The sequence below is a fragment of the Capra hircus genome, chromosome 5 (assembly GCF_001704415.2).
Source record: "Capra hircus breed San Clemente chromosome 5, ASM170441v1, whole genome shotgun sequence".
NCBI lineage: Eukaryota > Metazoa > Chordata > Mammalia > Artiodactyla > Bovidae > Capra > Capra hircus.
Window position 1 is genome coordinate 66,454,136 of NC_030812.1, and position 19,691 is coordinate 66,473,826.

General features: G+C 39.4%; 1 protein-coding gene across 3 annotated transcripts; it reads right to left on the reverse strand.

Moving 5' to 3' along the window:
- On the reverse strand, window positions 76-19,135 carry NFYB (nuclear transcription factor Y subunit beta). Of its 3 annotated transcripts, none has more exons than XM_018048189.1 (8): window positions 19,019-19,135; window positions 16,343-16,430; window positions 8,838-8,931; window positions 6,700-6,830; window positions 4,550-4,747; window positions 3,234-3,315; window positions 2,461-2,540; window positions 76-1,855 (listed from the first exon to the last, which is right to left on the reverse strand). In XM_018048189.1, exons 2-8 carry the CDS (start codon window positions 16,346-16,348, stop codon window positions 1,823-1,825), a joined length of 624 nt encoding a protein of 207 aa, XP_017903678.1. In that variant the 5' UTR covers window positions 16,349-16,430; window positions 19,019-19,135; the 3' UTR covers window positions 76-1,822. The 3 variants fall into 3 exon arrangements, with proteins under 3 accessions (XP_017903678.1, XP_017903681.1, XP_017903680.1); XM_018048192.1 differs by lacking the exon at window positions 19,019-19,135 and adding an exon at window positions 18,185-18,356; XM_018048191.1 differs by lacking the exon at window positions 19,019-19,135 and adding an exon at window positions 17,871-18,165.

The following is a 19,691-nucleotide window of genomic DNA, read 5'->3' on the forward strand; positions in this document are numbered from 1 at the left end:
TTTTGCATATCTATTAAACCAACAATTCTGCTAATAGAATTAACTTGAAGAAAACAGTCATGGATGTACACAAGATTCAGTGAAGTGTTGTTTATAACTGAAAAGATGTAAATAGTCAAAATGTCCAACAGAGAATTAAATAAATTATGTTTCAGCTATACAACAAAATAATAAAGAAATTAAAGTAGAAGACTTACGTAATGACCTGGGAAAGATGTTCACAATATATTGTTAAAAAAGCATGTTACAAAACAGTATGCAAGTATGAGCCCATTTTATAAAAATATACATATTTAGCAAAGTAAAAGGACAAATATTTACCAAAATATTAACATTGGTTACCTTTAACATTGTAGGATGATGGTTGATTTTGCTTAACCACCCTTTTTTGCCTATTAGAATTTTCTGTAATGAAGATTATTCTTTAAATGGGAAGATAAAGAGGGAGTTATTAACGTCAGATTATCCCAGTTGTGCCCTCAAAAGCTCCTTCTGGCAAAGAAAATGTTTCTGTCCAGCCCATATCTGGGAAATTGCTTCTCCCTTGTAAATTTGAGTATTCTTCCAAGATGACAGTCATTCCAAGTGTCTTTTAGGCAAACTATACAAGAGCAATTGTTGATTAAAAAATTATTACCAAAAAGAACAGGTGAGAAAATACAAATCTCCTCACTTTAAAAAAGCAACAACCCAAGTGCAGTGCTATTAAATTATACAAAGTTACATTATCTAAATTTAGTTTATTGCAAAGATCAAGACAGCACACTAGAAGTTGGCAGCTTCTCTTTCATACCATTCACAGCACTCACTCTGCTCTTCATTTCATTCACTCACCCATGCAAAAAAGGTCTGTACACACACAATGATGTCTGACATTTCCTGGTTCCCACAGTATAATAGGAAACTTGACATTTCAATTAAAAAGGTAAAATGGGGACATTTACCATCAGACTAAAATTCCTCTTCTGGAAGAGGGTATTATGTAGTATTTGCAGATATGCTTTGGAAAAATCATATACAAAATGAAAGGGGCACCATTTCTAGAGCACTAGGACTACAATAAACTTATGAATTCCAATGCTCATAATAATATAACTTGAAAACAAATCTTATCTTAACAAAAGCTCCAATAAACTAAAACTATCTTAACAGGCACAAGGAACAGTGTAAACACTGTTAACGGGCACCAAGTTGAATAGGGCAGACAATAGTTGCTTCTGCATTCACACTTAATCTCTCAATTACATTAAAAAAAAATGGTACTGTTTAAGCTATGAATGTTTTACAAAAAAAGTTAATTTTTAATAAATATGGCAAATGCTAAAAATCTAGCTAGGTTATCATGCAAGATATTATATAACCAAGACAAACTCAAATTTATAATAAAGGCAACTTGCATTCAAAATGAACTCTACCCTTATATTTTATTAAAAGGGCAAACATCATGAATTAACCCAGCTGCTTACTTGAATTACAAAAGTAACATGATTCAATATGAAAATAAGAAACTGTCTACAAATCTCTGACAGTAATAAATTGCAATATACAATGCATACAGGAGTCATACAGAGCAACAAACTCTCGTACAAAACAAAAATATTTTAATACCTTTAAAATCCAAATTTTTCTTTAAAATCATTCATGAAAAAGATTCTCAAGTCAGAATTAACACCTCAATTAGTCAAGCATTGGGAAGCTACATTACAGCTATTTAATATACAAAGAGACATATTTTCACCAGTCAGTTCCTTCTAATGTCTCTGTTCCAGAATCTGTATACAGACTTGGTTCTCTATACTCTCCGTTCCATCATTTCTTCAGATCATGAAAACTGAATTTGCTGAACACCAGAAATCTAAGATTTGAAAATTTAAATTGAGCATAATTAAAGAAAAAATAGTTTAAAAGTAGCATGTATACTATAACATTCCAAGAATAAAAACAGAAGGCAATGAAACATAAGACTAGTTCCCATCCCAAATCTCCATTCTCTCTACCTAAGGGAGCTACTTCAACAATCTCTTGTATATCTTTATAGAAATCTATGTGAATACACTCATTCCCTCAATATCCACGGCAGACTGGTTCCAGAACGCCCTGTAGATGCCAAAATGCAGATGCTCAAGTCCTTTAGTCAGCTTTCAGTATCCACGGGTTCTGCATCTGTAAATTCCATCTGCGGATTCAACCAACGACGGATTGGAGACGGCATATGATCCACAGCTGGTTGAATCCATGGTGTGGAACCCATGGATATGAAGGACAGACTAAATGAACATCTGTGTACATATCTGTAACCATAAGAGAATACTATACACAGGTATATTTTGAGAAAACAGTTTTTAACAAGCCTCTTTATCCAGTTCTTAATAATTATGTTGATGTTAACTACCTGTGATTAAAAAAAAAAATCAATGAATATAAATTTAAGTAATTTAAAATACAAAAAAAGTACGGTACCTGTTGATATGATGTTGTGTAAACCATAACATTTTGTTGCTGACCATCTGCAGTTATTAAGCCAGCTGGTAACTGGTTAGCTAAAAGACAAACAAACAAATGCCAAAGTAGGTAAAGAAGTGCATCTGCTTTCTTGACCTGAATCTTAAGACTGGGTGATTTTCCATTTAAAAAAATTTTCCCCAAAAGCACATTTTTTTTCTATAGCATTTTTTCAATTTTATGAAGTGTACTAACTGCCCATGTGCATAAAAGATGGATTAAGTTTCTGATTCATAAATACACCTAAACTCTAGGCTTAGGCTTGGCTGAGAACAACACTTACATAACTAAGCAGTATGTATTTTAAATATGAGAAATATAAAAATATATACCTATAAATTTTACATGAGAAATATAGTCACCATAGACCTTTTATTTCACCAATGCCTAATGTCTCAATTTTTAAGAAACCTTCAGTTCAAATTTATTTAAATCACAAGATTTAATATTATAAACAATTCTCAATATTCCTATCTCATGAATCTTAAATAAAAAATTAGGGACTATGGAAATCAGAACTATCGGTAAAAGATTATAATCTCTACAGAATTAAAATTTATACACTTATCCCTCACGGACTTCAAATATAAGGGCATAAACTAGTAAGAACTATTCAAAATAGTGCTATGTCAAAACACACAGTGCTAATATTCCAAAAGTTCCACTAAAGACATATCCTGTTAATCACTGCCAACAATTTAGTTGCATAAATGTATCATAACACTACTTACTAAATGCCTCCTCTGTAAGCTCTTCGCTTAGTCCATCTGTAGCTGTGACTGCTCCACCAATTCCTTTTTCTCCTTTCATAGCCTGGGGAAGGAAATGAAACAGTAATCACTTGTACTCAAAACAACAACAGCAGCAACAAAAACCTACTTCCTAAATGAAAATGCTTGCTTAGTTCCTAGAATTAGAAGCTTCTATTATTATAGAACTATTTATTAACACTTCTGGTTAATAACATATGGAGAGGTCCTTCAAAATACTAACTGCTATATATGCAGTAGTCATCACAAGACAGTGTTAGTAATGACCTAGAAAATCTAAAATATTTATGAGTAAAAAGAAGTTATTCTAATTCGACACTACGTCAAAAGGAAAAGTCTAATTACAGATAAAGTAGTCTGCAAAATATTATAAATACTCAGCTTGCAAATCTACTACAAGTGATCCCAGTATCATTTAACTATATACACATCTCTTGGCCAACGGGGCAGCACAGAGGCAGACAGCTGGGAGTTTAAAATTCCTCAATCAGAATTACAGTTTGGATCGAAGACCGCTTAAGTGTCTGTCTACTCTCAGGTTCTAATTATCTAATGATGCTGAAGATCTGGAAAAGTTCTGTAAAGAATTAACATATTCTCTTCCTACTCCAGTCATTTTGTACAGATATCACAAAGTTAATGGGATTCTAACACTAAAGACATTAAGGAAATATGAGTAGTATGAATCTGACACCCAAGTTGGAGTGTAGGATTTAAAAATATGCTGATCTCAATTCATTTTCACAAATTCATACCATAGGCAAAGAAAAACCAAACATGAGATGTAGAAAAATTTAATTAATATAAGAAAATGATATAGTTGTAGTTCCCTATCTTTTTATCTAAACGCCCCAAGCTCTGAGATACTACCTCTTTTAAATTAATAACAATAACAGCATGTGCTATTAATGACATTATTAACCATTCAGTATGTGCCAGGCCAAGGGTTGTACATGGATTGTTTTACTTTGTCTTAAGTCCTATTATTAGCCTCACTTTACAGACCAGGAAACAAGGCCTAAAGTACTTAAATAGTCTGCCCAGGGTCATGGAGTTCAGCATCCAGGTGGTGTAAATCCAGAGTCCATGCTCTTTTAGTCATTACACAATTATGCTGCCATTAGTAATAAACAAAGGGAAGAAGAAAGGACTTGCTATTTAAGTTCAATAATATAAGTGATTACATACTTCTGAGAAATGATTCACATGTTTAAAAAGTTAAAGGGAATAGTGTACCTTAATTTTCTTAAAAGCATAAGAGGAGACACTTTACTCACCTCTCTGAACTTTTGAAGGTATAGTTTCAGAGGTTCTACGTAACTGTCGAAGCCTAAGGTAGACATGGCAAAAAGAATGTCTTCTCCGTTGATTGTCTTCCGCTTCTCTTGGTGGCATCTTTCACTTGCTTCAGATGTTATGAAGCTGATGAACTCGCTCACACATTCTTGAACACATTCTTTGGCATCTTTTGCAATCTGAGGAGAAAAATCGAAGGTAAATCTGCAGGGAATATAATCACCACTTTCCTAACAACCTGCAAAAATAAAAAGCTATTCAGAAGAATATAAATTTCAGTTACTGACTGTTAACCTGCTAATAACACTGAATAATGTATGTTATCAAAATTCGAACCCCCAGAGTGAGACTGAAAACTCAAATATACAAGGAGAGAGGCTTTGACAGCTATTCACAAAAAACAGAATTTAGGTACAAAAGCAACCACTAGATGACTCTATTACTCAATAAAGATGAAAATTCTTACTAACCAAGTGCCCAAGAAAATCAATCCTGTTATGTCTGGAGTGTCCTGTGGGCTAGACTCAAGTCCTGCTTCTCTGCCTTGGCGTTTCCACCAGTGAGGACACCAGAAAGTTTTTAAAAACAAATAAGTTTGTGTAAGGCTTACAAGGGAGTGAAATAATGACATCTAGTGACATTTTTATTAATAAAGACACAGTGTCAGGAATAGGTTTTGAGTTTATGAAAAAGCCTACCAAAAGAAGCACACACCTGTCATCTTATTATAAAAACAATTCTTCACTCAGCGATCTAGGGTTTCAAAGTGAAACTGTAATAGACTAAACCATGTAATTCCAAAGTCACGTCTAACAGGAATGACCAAATCCTTGCTGAAACACACTGTCTTTCACCTCCACACCTATTTTACATCCTGGAGAAAAGTAACAAGAGTTACTGCATAAATGCAGTTAAGCAAGATAATATAATGTGAGCTGTATACAGGACTTTAGATTTTCTAGCAGCTATGCTAAAAAAAAAAAAAAAAGATGAAATTAATTTTAATATATTTTGTTTAACCTAATAAATCCAAAATATTATCATTTAAACATAGAATCTATTTAAAAGTTGAAGTATACTTCAATAAAAAACATTAAAAAAAATTGAGATATCTTTATTCTTTTTTTCATACTATGCCTTCAAAATCTGGGGTATGTTTTATATTTACAGCACATCTCAAGTCAGACCAGCCAACATTTCAAGTGCTCAGTAACCACAGGTGGCTAGTGGCCACAGTACCCTGTGGCGCAGGCCTGCTTAAGCAGCAGTTAGTAGCACTTGTGCTTCTTTCCCCTTAACACAGGAGGACCACTCAAATTGCAACATCTAGGCTTAACAATATAGTTTAATAATATACTTCCTTGTAAGCTTTATTACTTTCATAAGTATTTTCTAAGCTATAATAAAATGAGAGAAAGCTTATTATGCAATGTGAAACAATATAAAAAGTGTGGACTTCAGTTCAGACCAAGTGATAAGCAGAGTGACAATAAGTTTTTAAAGCTGTTATCAGTTAACTATATGGTTGTTTCTCTATAAGACAAAACAACTTAGAAATATCATGCCAAGGACTTCCCTGGTGATCCAGTGGTTCAGACTCTAGGCTTCTATCATAGGGAATACGGGTTCAAACCCTGGTGGGGAACTAAGATCTCACATGCCATGCGGCATGACCAAAAATAAATAAAAATTTTAAAAAATCATGCCAGCTGAATTTAAATGTATATTAATATTTACAATTATAGACAGAGTTTCCAGATATATAGACTTGGGGGGAATATCCATTAGTCCAACATGATTCAATTTTGATGCAACAGTTTAGAAGTTACAACTTCACAGATCCCAAACCTGATAGTTCTAACAATGTACCTATTTTTAAAACGATTCTTAATTCTGTTTGATCTGCTTCCAGCAAGTGGGGGAGAGGGAGCTTTGGGGGATATAAGAGAACTGAAATTGGAACACTGCTCAGTAACCAAGCGCGTACCACTGAACTAAGTATTCTGCTGAAAGGCTGAATGACTGAAATCAATAGCTCACTACATTCATGAACTATGTGTTCACGTAGTTTTACCTTCCCCCTCTTCACCCCTGAAAAATAAAGCCTAGTTACATTTCTCCTCTGCATTACCTTTCCCGTTTGAGGTATGGCGTTTTTCATTATTCTTGCAACATTTGCGATTGGAAGGTATATATCTTGTTCTCTAAAACTTTCTTTTGAACCATTTGTGTCTTCATGATCATTCATGCTGTCCTCAGTATCTAAAGGAAAATAACAGTTTATAGGTTCTCATAATTTTTACTTCAAGATAGAGAAGACTACCTGAGACAACCTAGGATACATTCTGATTCATCTCCTAATTATTTTTCAGGATTAAAATGGCAGGCCTTTACACAAGTTTCCCAGGGCTGAATATCCTCATTAATTTCAAACCCACTGCCTAGAATACTTTTATCCTCAACTCTGCCTATTAACTCTCCAAAAAGCTCAAATACGTCTCTACTGCACCTTCAGAGGCGATCTCTCTCACAAAATATCACATGTGCTTCTTTGTCTCTTCTCTAACACATTTTGTAATTCTTACTTCTTATTCTCCTCTTAGCTTTTGGCTGAGGCCAGGGATCAGCTTTATGTTCTTCCATTTGGTAAAGCAGCTTCAACAGAGGAGGTTGTTGAACAAATAAATACTTGTTACATAACTGAGCTATAAAACATAAGAGACTGATCTGTGGCTCCATGCATATAGCTAGATTAAGAGGATGTATGTTTATCCAAAGCCAAGTTTATACAGAACAGAAAAACTGGACGTGAATATTACTGACCCAGCTGGATTATTACTAAGGTAGTAATAGTTTTGAACAAAGCAATAGCAGTAATATAATGTTCTTACAAAAAGTAAATTTTCAAATTATATAGATGTAGATATAACTGAAGCGTTCACAGTACAAGAATCCTTTTATGATTAAATGCAGTATCCTGAAAGTAAACTTCCCCTTCTTTTATATATGTTACATAAGAAAGGTACTTAAGTTGATTCAATTTTAAAATGATGTTATCAAAATTAACTTGAATTGTTTAAAAATGAAGTAAATAATCAATCACCAACCCTCAACTGCCTTCATCTTAGTATTTTTTAATTCTACACATCAGAATGCCACAAAAGCAAATTATTTCTGACAGGCCAACATAATGCTGCCATTCTAATACACAGTTAATACTTAATATTGAATAAAAAATAAAACTACATATGTTCATAAGTACTGGAAATATAATAGCTAGCACCCACCCACTAAAGAACTAGTTTACTCTATCAATTGAATAAGAATTTTCCATATACAATCATTCAGAAAACTGAATGGCATCTAGTCTCATCACTTCTTGGGAAATAGATGGGGAAACAGTGTCAGACTTTATTTTTTGGGCTCCAAAATCACTGCAGATGGTGACTGCAGCCATGAAATTAAAAGACACTTACTCCTTGGAAGGAAAGTTATGACCAACCTACATAGCATACTCAAAAGCAGAGACATTACTTTGCCAACAAAGGTCCATCTAGTCAAGACTATGGTTTTTCCAGCGGTCATGTACGGATGTGAAAGTTGGACTGTGAAGAAAGTGAGCACCAAAGAATTGATGCTTTTGAACTGTGGTGTTGGAGAAGACTCTTGAGAGTCCCCTGGACTGCAAGGAGATCCAACCAGTCCATTCTAAAGGAGATCAGTCCTGGGTGTTCTTTGGAAGGACTGATGCTAAAGCTGAAACTCCAAGACTTTGGCCACCTCATGCGAAGAGCTGACTCGGAAAAGACTCTGATGCTGGGAGGGATTGGGGGCAGGAGGAGAAGGGGACGACAGAGGATGAGGTGGCTGGATGGCATCACCGACTTGATGGATGTGAGTTTGGGTGAACTCCGGGAATTGGTGATGGACAGGGAGGCCTGCGTGCTGCGATTCATGGGGTCGCAAAGAGTCGGACACGACTGAGTGACTGAACTGAACTGAAGTAGGGAATCAGTAACAAATTAAAGAAACCGTATCAGCTTTAAAAAGGCATAGTTTTACAGAATTCTTTTCTAAAACCCATCATTCTTTTGAAAAATATTTCTAATAAAAATAAGCAAGTACAGCTTTTAGACAAACACTGAACTGTGACAAAAGATTTCAAATTTTCCTGTAAATACAAAAGTAACCTAGAACATCACGTCAATAAAATTTCCACTTTCTCATTTTTCCTACTTGTGAATGTGTTTCTAATTGTGGCTTTCTTACCATCATGAGGCTGTATAACATAATGACTCCCTCCAATATAGTCTGCAGAAATCCCTAGTTGAGAAGCATCTGTGGTAGAACTGTCACCATCCATCTACAAGGAAAAAAAGCTTTTCAATAATCTTCAATAAAACTTATCTAAAAAACTACATAATAGATTCAGTGCTCATAAACTGTTATAGGATGAGTCAATTACATTTTACATAGCTTTAAGCTATGGAATGTTTACTAAAAGAAACATTTACTAAAATATTTACTAAAAGAAAACATTTCCACTTCTTGTTTTGGAAACCTTTTAATAATTTGCCAACGATTCAAGAGTCTCCTACCTACCCTCCATTAAGTGATAAGCCTACAAAGAAATGAATCTAAAACACACGTCTTTCTTTTCATTTGCATAATTCTCAAATACCGTACAGGCAAGCATGACTTACAACCTAATTTATCACTGGAATAACAAGAAGAACCAAAATCAGCTTGTCAGTGAGTCACCTGGAAGTCACCTATATCCAGCATGTTCAGCTCTCCTGCTAAAGCCAGGTGTATTCCTACACAAGCATTTTTGCTCTTGCTGCAGACTTTCTTTGGTATCTCAGAAGTTCTACAGAGACAATGTCCTGGTTCAGACTATTGTTTGGTATAAGAATCATGGATTCCTTGCACCATTCTGTACCCATGCAGCCCAAAAGTACACCCACATTTTGAACAAGCTCATCACCTCTAACTGAAAGGTTAATTTTCTCTCCTCCCTACCCCCTACTCCGAGACGTTTGACTTGTACAGAAAAAAAGAAAAGAAGGGGTCAGGGAGATTGGAGATCTGCATATAAAAATATGAAAGTGTTATAACCACAGACAAAAATGAGTGTTAAAATGAGTATTTTAAAAGAACCCTGGGAGTTCCCTGGAGGTCTAGTGGTTAGGATTCGGCACTTTCACTGCTATGGCCCTGGTTCAATCCCTGGTCAGGGAACTGAGATTCCTCAAGCCATGCAGTGCTTATTTATTGGAGAAGGAAATGGCAACCCACTCCAGTATTCTTGCCTGGAGAATCCCATGGACAGAGGAGCTTGGTGGGCTAAAGTCCACGGTATGCCTTAGTCCCTTTACTGTTCACCTGAAACTATCACAACATTGTTGACTGGCTACATCCCAGTACAAAATAAGAAGTTCAAACAAAACAAAATAAAAAAGAACCCGGCTTAATTTTGCTCAGAAGTAAAAGAAGGAGAATTTGGAAGGAAAAAATACTAAAACCATAAGCCCTGAACTGTCTCCATTCCAACATGGCAAATCCTGGAAGTCTTTCTGCTTTGCAAATAATACTATTGAAAACAATAAGGGATTGGCTATTTGTGGGTAGAAATTTTTTGAATGTATTATCTGAATAAAAAATATAGCAAAATTAAGTCTAATTTATATATGTTTTTCAAGAAGAGACACTTAATTCTAAACGTTCATCAAGGTCCATGACCTAGCACAAACTTGATGTTATTAACTGCAATATTTGAGTCCTTATGCAATATACCTCTTTTCCATCTCTGTTGGATTTTTATTTATTAGATAATACTAAAATACCAGGTTAGTTTCCAAGTCTTCAGCAACATGGCTTTTGATGCATCTGTTGAGGGGCAAAGAAAAGAATTCACCTACTTTTAATAATTTGTAGAAGTACAGGGTACCTATTTATGATGCTCCTTAGTGCCCTCTAAGAGGAGGTAAACAATAATCAGTGAGCTTGGATTTAGAGTCTCACTGATCCCTGAAAACAAACATCCTTACCAGTTAAATGTATTTCTATATAAAATGGAAATAATAATTTTACCTTCCCCACCTTAAAACAGCTAATATATGCATGAAATATTACCCAATTATAAAATGCTATTTTGATCCTAAAATGCTAAAAAGATACTAGGAGAATAGCCTTTAATAGATATGATGATGGATTTATTACCCATGAAAAAGTTCAATTAGGATAGCTGTGAATTGATTGGTTTTTACAATGCCCTACAAGATCAAGGTACCAGAGACAAGATCAAAGTGGTTGTTTAAGAGTGTACAACTGGAAACAAATCCAGTTTGTTTTTTTAGGAAGGTGGGGGGGGGGGGTGGATGAAGCAGTAACAAATCTTTTGCTAAATCAATGTCTACAAGATAGCCTAGATTTTTAATTAGCTGATGAGCAAGACTGTTGAAATAACCATGGTCTAAGAGATTAATTAATTTATAAATGCAATGTAAAAAAGTATTAAAGGCAAAAAGTTTAAGTCACATTATATTGTCTTGAACTGGAATTAGCAGCAAGATCATCACCAGAATTAATAGCATTAGCTTCTAAACCTGTCTTCTAAAAAATATTTCTACAAATATTTCATAGAGTTGTTGGAATTAAAAAAAGAACAGAAACCTGCTAAGGATGGACTTTGGCACACAGTGTACATAGGAGACGTCACATCTCGCCATCCCTCCTTTGAAAATGAGCCACACGTCATCCACTTAGCTGTGTGTGTCTTTGGTTCTGCAAGCCTTAGCTTTTCTGTCATTTTACCACTCCTGTCTTCCTCTCCTCTATTTTTCTACCATTAAAATCCTGCCTGATACTTTAATCCCAGTGTTCATCCATCTTCCTGAATCTGATTTACCCTATTCTGTAAGCCAGAAATTAGTGTTCCCATCTTTGAATCCCCAAGGCTCTTACCATTCCACATATTAGCCTCATCTTTGATGCCTATAATATGCTAGCTATTCTCTTATTTATATGTATAAAAAATGAGGGGGGTAACTTGCTAGATACATCCCAAAGGTTTCTTCTAGCTCTAAAACTTCCTATTAAAATTTCAAAATAGTTTGTAGAGCATAAGTAAGCCAGTGAACAAATATTTACCAAGTAAGCACCTAGTATTTATCAGGTCTGTACCATGTGCTGACGACCTAACAGGTCAACAACAAAGACAAGGTCTCTGTCCTGTCTTGTAGAGAAGACAAATATTACGTAAACTGGGGGCAAGGAGAAGGGGTGGGGAGCACAGCCCATTAGCATTTCCAAGGCACAGGCTCTGGAATCAGATCATCTGATTTGAATTCCCTGCTAATAACTGGCAAGTGGGGATGAGCATAGTACAATAAAGAGTACTCAGTAAATGTTATAATTATAAATCATTAACTAATTGCTAGTGCCCAATGCTAAGGAAAACAAAGATGTTTCATGATACACTTTCGGAGCTGACTCCATAAGGGACCTCAATCAAGGAAGGGCATCTTAAGAAGATGACATTTACACTGAGACTGACAGATGAACAGCAATCAGGCAAACAAAGATAGGACAAGAATGTTCCAAGCAAAGGAAACCGAGACACAGTACTGGTGGCCTGGAATGAGCTAAGTAGAGGCTAGTCAAGCAGTGCCTTGTGGACAAGAGTAAATCAAATTAGAGTTTTAACAGAAGAATGCCAGCCCAGTTTCTTTTTTAAAAGATCACTCTGGTTACAGTCCCATGTAGACAATGAACTGGAAGGGGAGCAAGAATGGGGTCAGAAGACCAGCAAGAACCATATGCTGCGTTTAGGGCAAGAGTTCAGCCAAGATGACGAACTTTCCCAGTATTGACAGGAAACAGCACTGGAGAGCAGAAGCAGAGACTACAAAGCTTTTTCATTGGTAAAATCAACAGACTTGGTGACTGAGTAAGAGCTGGAGGAAAAACCAAGGATAACGCTGGGATTCTTACAGCTGGGGAGACAGATGGCTTTCCCTGGAGAATGCAAAAGGAAGGGGAGGGGAGTGCTGGGTAATGAAGAGAGCCCAGCTGAAGCTGGTGACCAGGGATGTCTAGTGGAACCGATAGGTCCACCTGTGATACTTATAAGCCTGGTAAGAACAGAGAAGCTAAAGTGGTGGATTCCATCCAGACAGCAAACAGGAAAGAACACAAGGGATACTGACTGACAAGAATGATCAATCATTAGATCCAAGGGAAATGAGAAATACCAACAAGGAGTTAAATCCCATTAAATTAACTATCCTAAGTATTTAGCTGAACTGATAATATTGTTCTCTAAAATCTTAAGTGCAATAAATGGTCAGCTGATTAAGTAGTAAATTTTATTCTGTAATTTTTTGATGTGGCAGTATTTTAACTATACTAATAATCTGTTGATCAAATTGCCAACATCCGCTGGATCATGGAAAAAGCAAGAGAGTTCCAGAAAAACATCTATCTCTGCTTTATTGACTATGCTAAAGCCTTTGACTGTGTGGATCACAATAAACTGTGGAAAATTCTGAAAGAGATGGGAATACCAGACCACCTGACCTGCCTCTTGAGAAATCTATATGCAGGTCAGGAAGCAACAGTTAGAACTGGACATGGAACAACAGACTGGTTCCAAATAGGAAAAGGAGTACATCAAGGCTGTATATTGTCACCCTGCTTATTTAACTTATATGCAGAGTACATCATGAGAAACGCTGGGCTGGAAGAAGCGCAAGCTGGAATCAAGATTGTCGGGGAAATATCAATAACCTCAGATATGCAGGTGACACCACCCTTATGGCAGAAAGTGAAGAGGAACTAAAAAGCCTCTTGATGATAATGAAAGAGGAGAGTGAAAAAGTTGGCTTAAAGCTCAGCATTCAGAAAACTAAGATTATGGCATCTGGTCCCATCACTTCATGGGAAATAGATGGGGAAACAGTGTCAGACTTTATTTTTTGGGCTCCAAAATCAGTGGAGATGGTGACTGTAGCCATGAAATTAAAAGACACTTACTCCTTGGAAGGAAAGTTATGACCGACCTAGATAGCATATTCAAAAGCAGAGACATTACTTTGCCAACAAAGGTCCATCTAGTCAAGGCTATGGTTTTTCCAGTGGTCATGTATGGATGTGAGAGTTGGACTATAAAGAAAGCTGAGCACCAACGAATTGATACTTTTGAACTGTGGTGTTGGAGAAGACTCTCTTGAGAGTCCCTTGGACTGCAAGGAGATCCAACCAGTCCATTCTAAAGGAGATCAGTCCTGGGTGTTCTTTGGAAGGACAGATGCCAAAGCTGAAAGTCCAAGACTTTGGCCAACTCATGCGAAGAGTTGACTCATTGGAAAAGACTCTGATGCTGGGAGGGATTGGGGGCAAGAGGAGAAGGGGATGACAGAGGATGAGATGGCTGGATGGCATCGCTGACTCGATGGACATGAGTTTGGGTGAACTCTGGGAGTTGGTGATGGACAGGGAGGCCTGGCGTGCTGCAATTCATGGGGTTGCAAAGAGTTGGACATGACTGAGCGACTGAACTGAACTGAATAATCTGTTGCAGAAATGTGTAAATAGTGCCCTTTTTAATATATTTAACACTTACTGAACACTTTCTAAATATCTTATGCAATGTTCATGACCCACTGAAACACTTGAGAAAACAGAAGTTATATGAGGCTAACGACTTGCCAAAGGTGGCTCCCTAAATGGGAGTGAAGTCTGGAATCTCATATGCCAAGTACTGTACAGTATTTGTTCTTGATGGGTTTTCAAATAGTCCTTAAGCCTATATCTTTAATTTCCCCTTTAAATTCTGAGTCTACTGACTGTATACTGAAAACATTCAAAGATGCTCCTCAAGCAAAGACAATATTACCTTTCCCATTTTCAAAATGAAGTTACTATGAAAAGTGAAGTACTGTATAAAAAGCACTTAGCGAAACGCATGATACACAGTAAGAACTCAACAAATGTAACCTAGTATTATTACTGTCTCTTCAAATACAGTTCTCATCTTCTTCCCAGGCATAAGTGTTTTTTCTTTCACACAACCCCTTTCACTTGTTCTCTGGATCAATTCCTTATCTCTTTGTAGATAAGGCATAATACAATGATTCCTCATCTCTGATACCAGCTTCTTCATTCTCCCTTAAACATTCTTAATCCCCCTCATTAAACACATTGAAGGACACAGACACCTACAACCTTAATTCTGTTACACACTCTGGTTCGTTCTCACCCTGACAGTCCTTACACACCCTCTTCATTCCAACTGAAACTCCATAACATGTGCGTTTCCATCCCAACATAATAGTGAAACTGCTCACAAAAGTTGCCAGAGATTTTGCCTTCAACCTACTTGATTATTCTACTATTCTTTGTAGTGCTGGCTTCTGCTAATCCCACATTTATGCTTGGAATTCTCCTTCATTTCCAAAGCAGTATTCTTTCCCCTGCCCTCCCCATCCCACTTAACTGTTAATTTTAACCAACAATCATTTTCTCTTTCTTCCCTTATTTTCTTAATAAACTCATTACACATCACTTCTATGCTCATAAATCCTACATCTACAACCATATCGTGACTGCCACTCATGCAAGCCAGGCCTGTAGGATATGTTTGATTATCCTGCCACTGGAAACTTAAGATACTGGAAAATGAAATTCACCTTCCCCATCCCTTGCAGGGAGGCAGTGGAGGGGAGCTCCTTTTGAACTGTTCCATTAAGAACAATGCCATCTCTCTACTCCTCCAGGCTAATTATACAGTGTCATCTTAGGCTCTTCCATCTCCTCCAAGCTCTACCTAATCTGTGACCTCTTTTTAAATGTTTTCTGGATATGCCCTTCCTTTTCTCTTTCTACTGGACTACAATCCAACCTACTTGGGTACATAATGTTTTAAGACTAATGTCACTGAAACATTGCTTTTATAGCTCTTGAACCTATGATGGTTCTAAAAGTCTTCCATGTCAAATCCAAACCTAGTTTTCATGGCTTTACATAAGTGATTCCCTTGTTAAACCTAACTAAACTAAACCAGTTGAAAACTGATTTTCACCTCTCTTCAGGGCTAAAAAACCTTATTTATGGATCACCAGGTACAGTTCTTTTGTTTAAGGAGTAAGGTAATCCTGTCTCAAGGAAATTGTGACATGCCTCCTGTCACAGACATAGTATCCCATTCAAAAGTAAAGTATTCAGATAGGCCAAGTGGTATCTCTTCACTAGGTTACCCTGTGAGATCCCCACCTGCACCGTGCAGATCCACTTCCCTGCCACCAACAGAAGTCACTCAGCCCTGCCTTCAGGGTTCAACTTCCGGTGACAGCATCTACCTATCCAACCCTACCCATCCTTCAAGGCTCAGTTCCAGCCCTACTAGTTCCTTCTGTGACACTCCCAACTACCAAGCCCACCACACCTCTCTTCTTTTCACTTGTGCTACCCTTAGAACCAGCATTTTCTGTTCCACACATAACTTGCCTCTAAATACAATTTGACTAAAGCCCTGCCAGCTAAACAGACAGCCACCTGAGATGGGACAACTTTTAACCCTGTGGCCCAGAGGAAATACTTAATACATGCAGGTCACTGAGAAGAAGGAAGCAACAGGAATGGGGAGAGGTACTGTCTGGCCTGGAAAGGCACTCATTCTAGCAGGAATCTCCAGTATAAACCACTTAGAATTTTGTTTTCAGTTAATTACAGTTCAAATCTAATTAACAACCAGCATGATAAAACATACTTACTGTCATGAAATACGCTGAGAACCGTGTTGTCAGTGGTACTCAAGAACACCTGCCTAAAAAAGGTGTCTAATCTCTGCCCAATTTCAACCTGGAAGATAAACATCTATTAGTAGTTAAAAAAAAAAAAAAAGGTATAGCCCATAGGCTTTCTTCCTAGTAAAAGTTTTAAAGGCATGTATAATTTTACCTACTATTATTTAATGTAATATATGGCAATAAAATGATGCAAAATGCAAGCACCCAATAAATGTTTGTTAAATTGGAAGATATATTTTGGAAAACTTACAAAAAAGTTAATGCCATTGGGAAGAGATATTGCTTTTCCAACATATATTTAGTCATGTTCATCATAAATATTCATCACAACACACCAAATTATATAATATGCAAGAAAAAAAAAATCACATCACGTATCTAAGCTATTTAAAACACCAACACCCAGACTTATCAACTTAATTTTTTGGTGAGGGTTTTCTTTGTTAGGGTCCAAAAGCTCAAAGTGGGAGACAAATTTACCTCAGAATATAATGCTTTTAAACATTTCATATTATAATGAGAAGACAAATGTTGCGCAGAGAACACAAATGTTGCCCAGAGAACAACAGAATCAATTAAGACCTTTATTTATCATTTTAAGGCACCACCATTTTGGACTAAAATTGCATCTGGATAGCACTTCATTCTCACTGTAAGGCATAAATAGCTGAATTAACTGGCATCAACTACAATGTTACAATCTTCCTTTCTCATTTGCTTTTCCTTTTCTCAAGTAAAACAAGTAAATGGAGAGTGGAGGGGACAAAAACATACCCTTTCAGTGTTAATTTTTAAAGGAATAAAAAATATGGATATGCATTCAAGCATGAAATCTAGTAAATAGCAGAAAAAATCGTAACCACTGAATTGAATTTTAAAATGCCATTACAAGGGTCTAGGCAGCAAGACTGGCTGGCACTGTCTACTCTGCTATAATCTTAAAAGCAATTTCTAATTTCTTTTCAGAAAACGTCCTCTTTCTAACCCATAGTTGCCCAGAAAATTCCTTCCTTGTAGCTTTAAGTGTTATTTTTCAAAGGGAGTCTGGAGGGGGGTGGAGGGAGAATCTTCAGAATACTTAAAATGTAGGAGCTGTATATATTTATGTATTTTGCTGGGGAAGGGGGTGCACACCTCACTACAGTCACTCACCCAAATAGTTGAGTCAGTATATATTTAGACTTGGTATATTAAAAACACTATCACCGCATATGGTATATATTTTCTTAAAGGCAGGTTATGATATATGTGAAAGCTCAAGGGAATGCATACATCTGTTTAATGTTTAAAGAAATGCAAATTTGTATCCAAGAAAAGCAGCAGACTCTTCCTCCACCCTCCAGTCTCTGGCATCGAGACCCGAGTTTTGCATCAATGCAATCCCTAAATTAAACTACAGGAGCAGTGTGAGGAAGGAATAATTGCCTTTTGAGGTACTGGGATTAAACTTTTTATTTTACAAATAAAATTCCTATTTGTTAACGCCACTTACATTGATCAGGTTACCTCATCACTTCATATTGTTGATTAGTTTCCATATCAGAGAGCGGAAACCATCCTGGCAATTCGTGGCACGAACGGTGGAGTCCACGCAGGTTAAGAGGGATGCTATTCTTTTTTTTTAAGTCTTACATTACCTAACCTTGCTTAAATCATCTCATTAAAGTACTCTGGGCAAGATTATGACTTGTGGGTGCCCCGTAATTCTTTGTTCTCGGAGACTACTACTCCTAAGGCCCGGCACATCCTCCCCGCCTCCCACCCAAGATTAAAACCTTAGCCCAGTCCGGAAAGCTTCCTTCCCACCTTCGGGGCAAGTCCAGGGACCGCAAGCCGCCAGATGGCTGCATTCTTTACGCGTAAACCAGACTGCGGGGAAACGAAATCCACTCCTTCCTCCCGGGGACCTGGCTTCCTCCCCTACGAAGGTAAGCGGGTTGCCCCCGGGCCCCCGGCCCGCTCGGCCGACCTGTCAGTCCCGCCCGCGCCGCGCGGTCTTCCCTGGCGCGCATCCCCCCGACTCGTCCGGCCCAGGCCCGGGCCCGGGCCCGCGCCCAACGCCCGCCGCGCGGCGCCCGGGGTGCCGGGGCAGCAGACAAAGCTGCCCGGCCCCGCCGTGCCCCCGCGGGCGGGCGGACAGGCGGAAGGGGGGCGCCCCCGGGAATCCCCGCGAGGGGGCCAGGCCCGGGGCTGGGGGCAGGATCTGGGCCGGGGGTCCGGGCCGCGTCCCCCGCCCCCAAGGCCGGCTCTCCGCACAAAATGGAGCCGGTCGGGACACCGCCGAGAGCGGGCCCGACGGTGCCCCGGTCCCCCCTCCTCGGCTTCGGGCCCGGAGCTCGGCGGCGGCGAGCAAGAGGCGGCCTGGCCCGCGTCCCGCCGCTCCTCGGCCAGGCGCACAAAGAGCCGAGGAGCGGCCCCGCGCCCGCTCCCCGGCCGGGCCCGCAGCGGGACAGGCCTCGCAGGCGCCCGCCCGGCCCCGGCCCCGGCCCAGGCGGGAGGGCGGGTGGGCAGGAGGGAGGCGAGTGCCCCCGGCCGCGGCGGCGTTGGCGGCGGGGACGGCGCCGGGAGGAGACGGACATTTCATTCGAGCTAAAGTGGAGTCGGTTTAGGAGCGATCATTGGCCGAAGCGAGACACAAACCTCCAATGCAGCCCTGGTTGGCTCCCGTCTCCAATCGGCTGTTTGGTTGGACAGAAAATGGCTGCGAAGGAACCAGTCCCAGCGCGGAGCTCCGCTTCCAGGACTCGGCCTCCCCTCCCTCCGCTGCGGGCCGCTTCCCTCGGCGCGACACCCTCCCTCCGCGCCTCCCGCGCGCCCTCCCGGCGCGGCCACGCCCCGGCCCCGGCCCCGCCTCCGACCCCGCCCCGCGCGCCCGGCGGCCGAAGCTCCGCCAGCCTGCTGCGGCGGGCCGGTCCTGCGAGGCTATCCAAGCCGTCCGGTGGCCTCCTAGTTCGGCTGGGGCTTCCAGGGACTAGGGCCCGAGCGAGATGCTGCTGAGGTCTGTGCCGAGTTGCTTCCCGCGGTGTTTTCCCCAGGCTTTGAGAAGGCTGATTTCTCAGCCCGCCCTCTCTTTTCAATCCCCTCCCTCCCCCACGTGGAAACGTCTCACCCGCCTGAGTGCAGCCTGCCTGCGCCTCGATTTTTAAGAAGGGTAAACCAAGGTTAGAAGCCGCGGGCCAGGGCGACATCCGAGCGACAGGGTGGATCTGTGGATCTGTGCGTCGATTGCCTCCTGGTGCTGAAAGTACCTCGTGTTCGCCTTGTGTCGCTGTAAATGTTGCCACAAGCACAGCGGTCCTTCTCAGTCGACCAC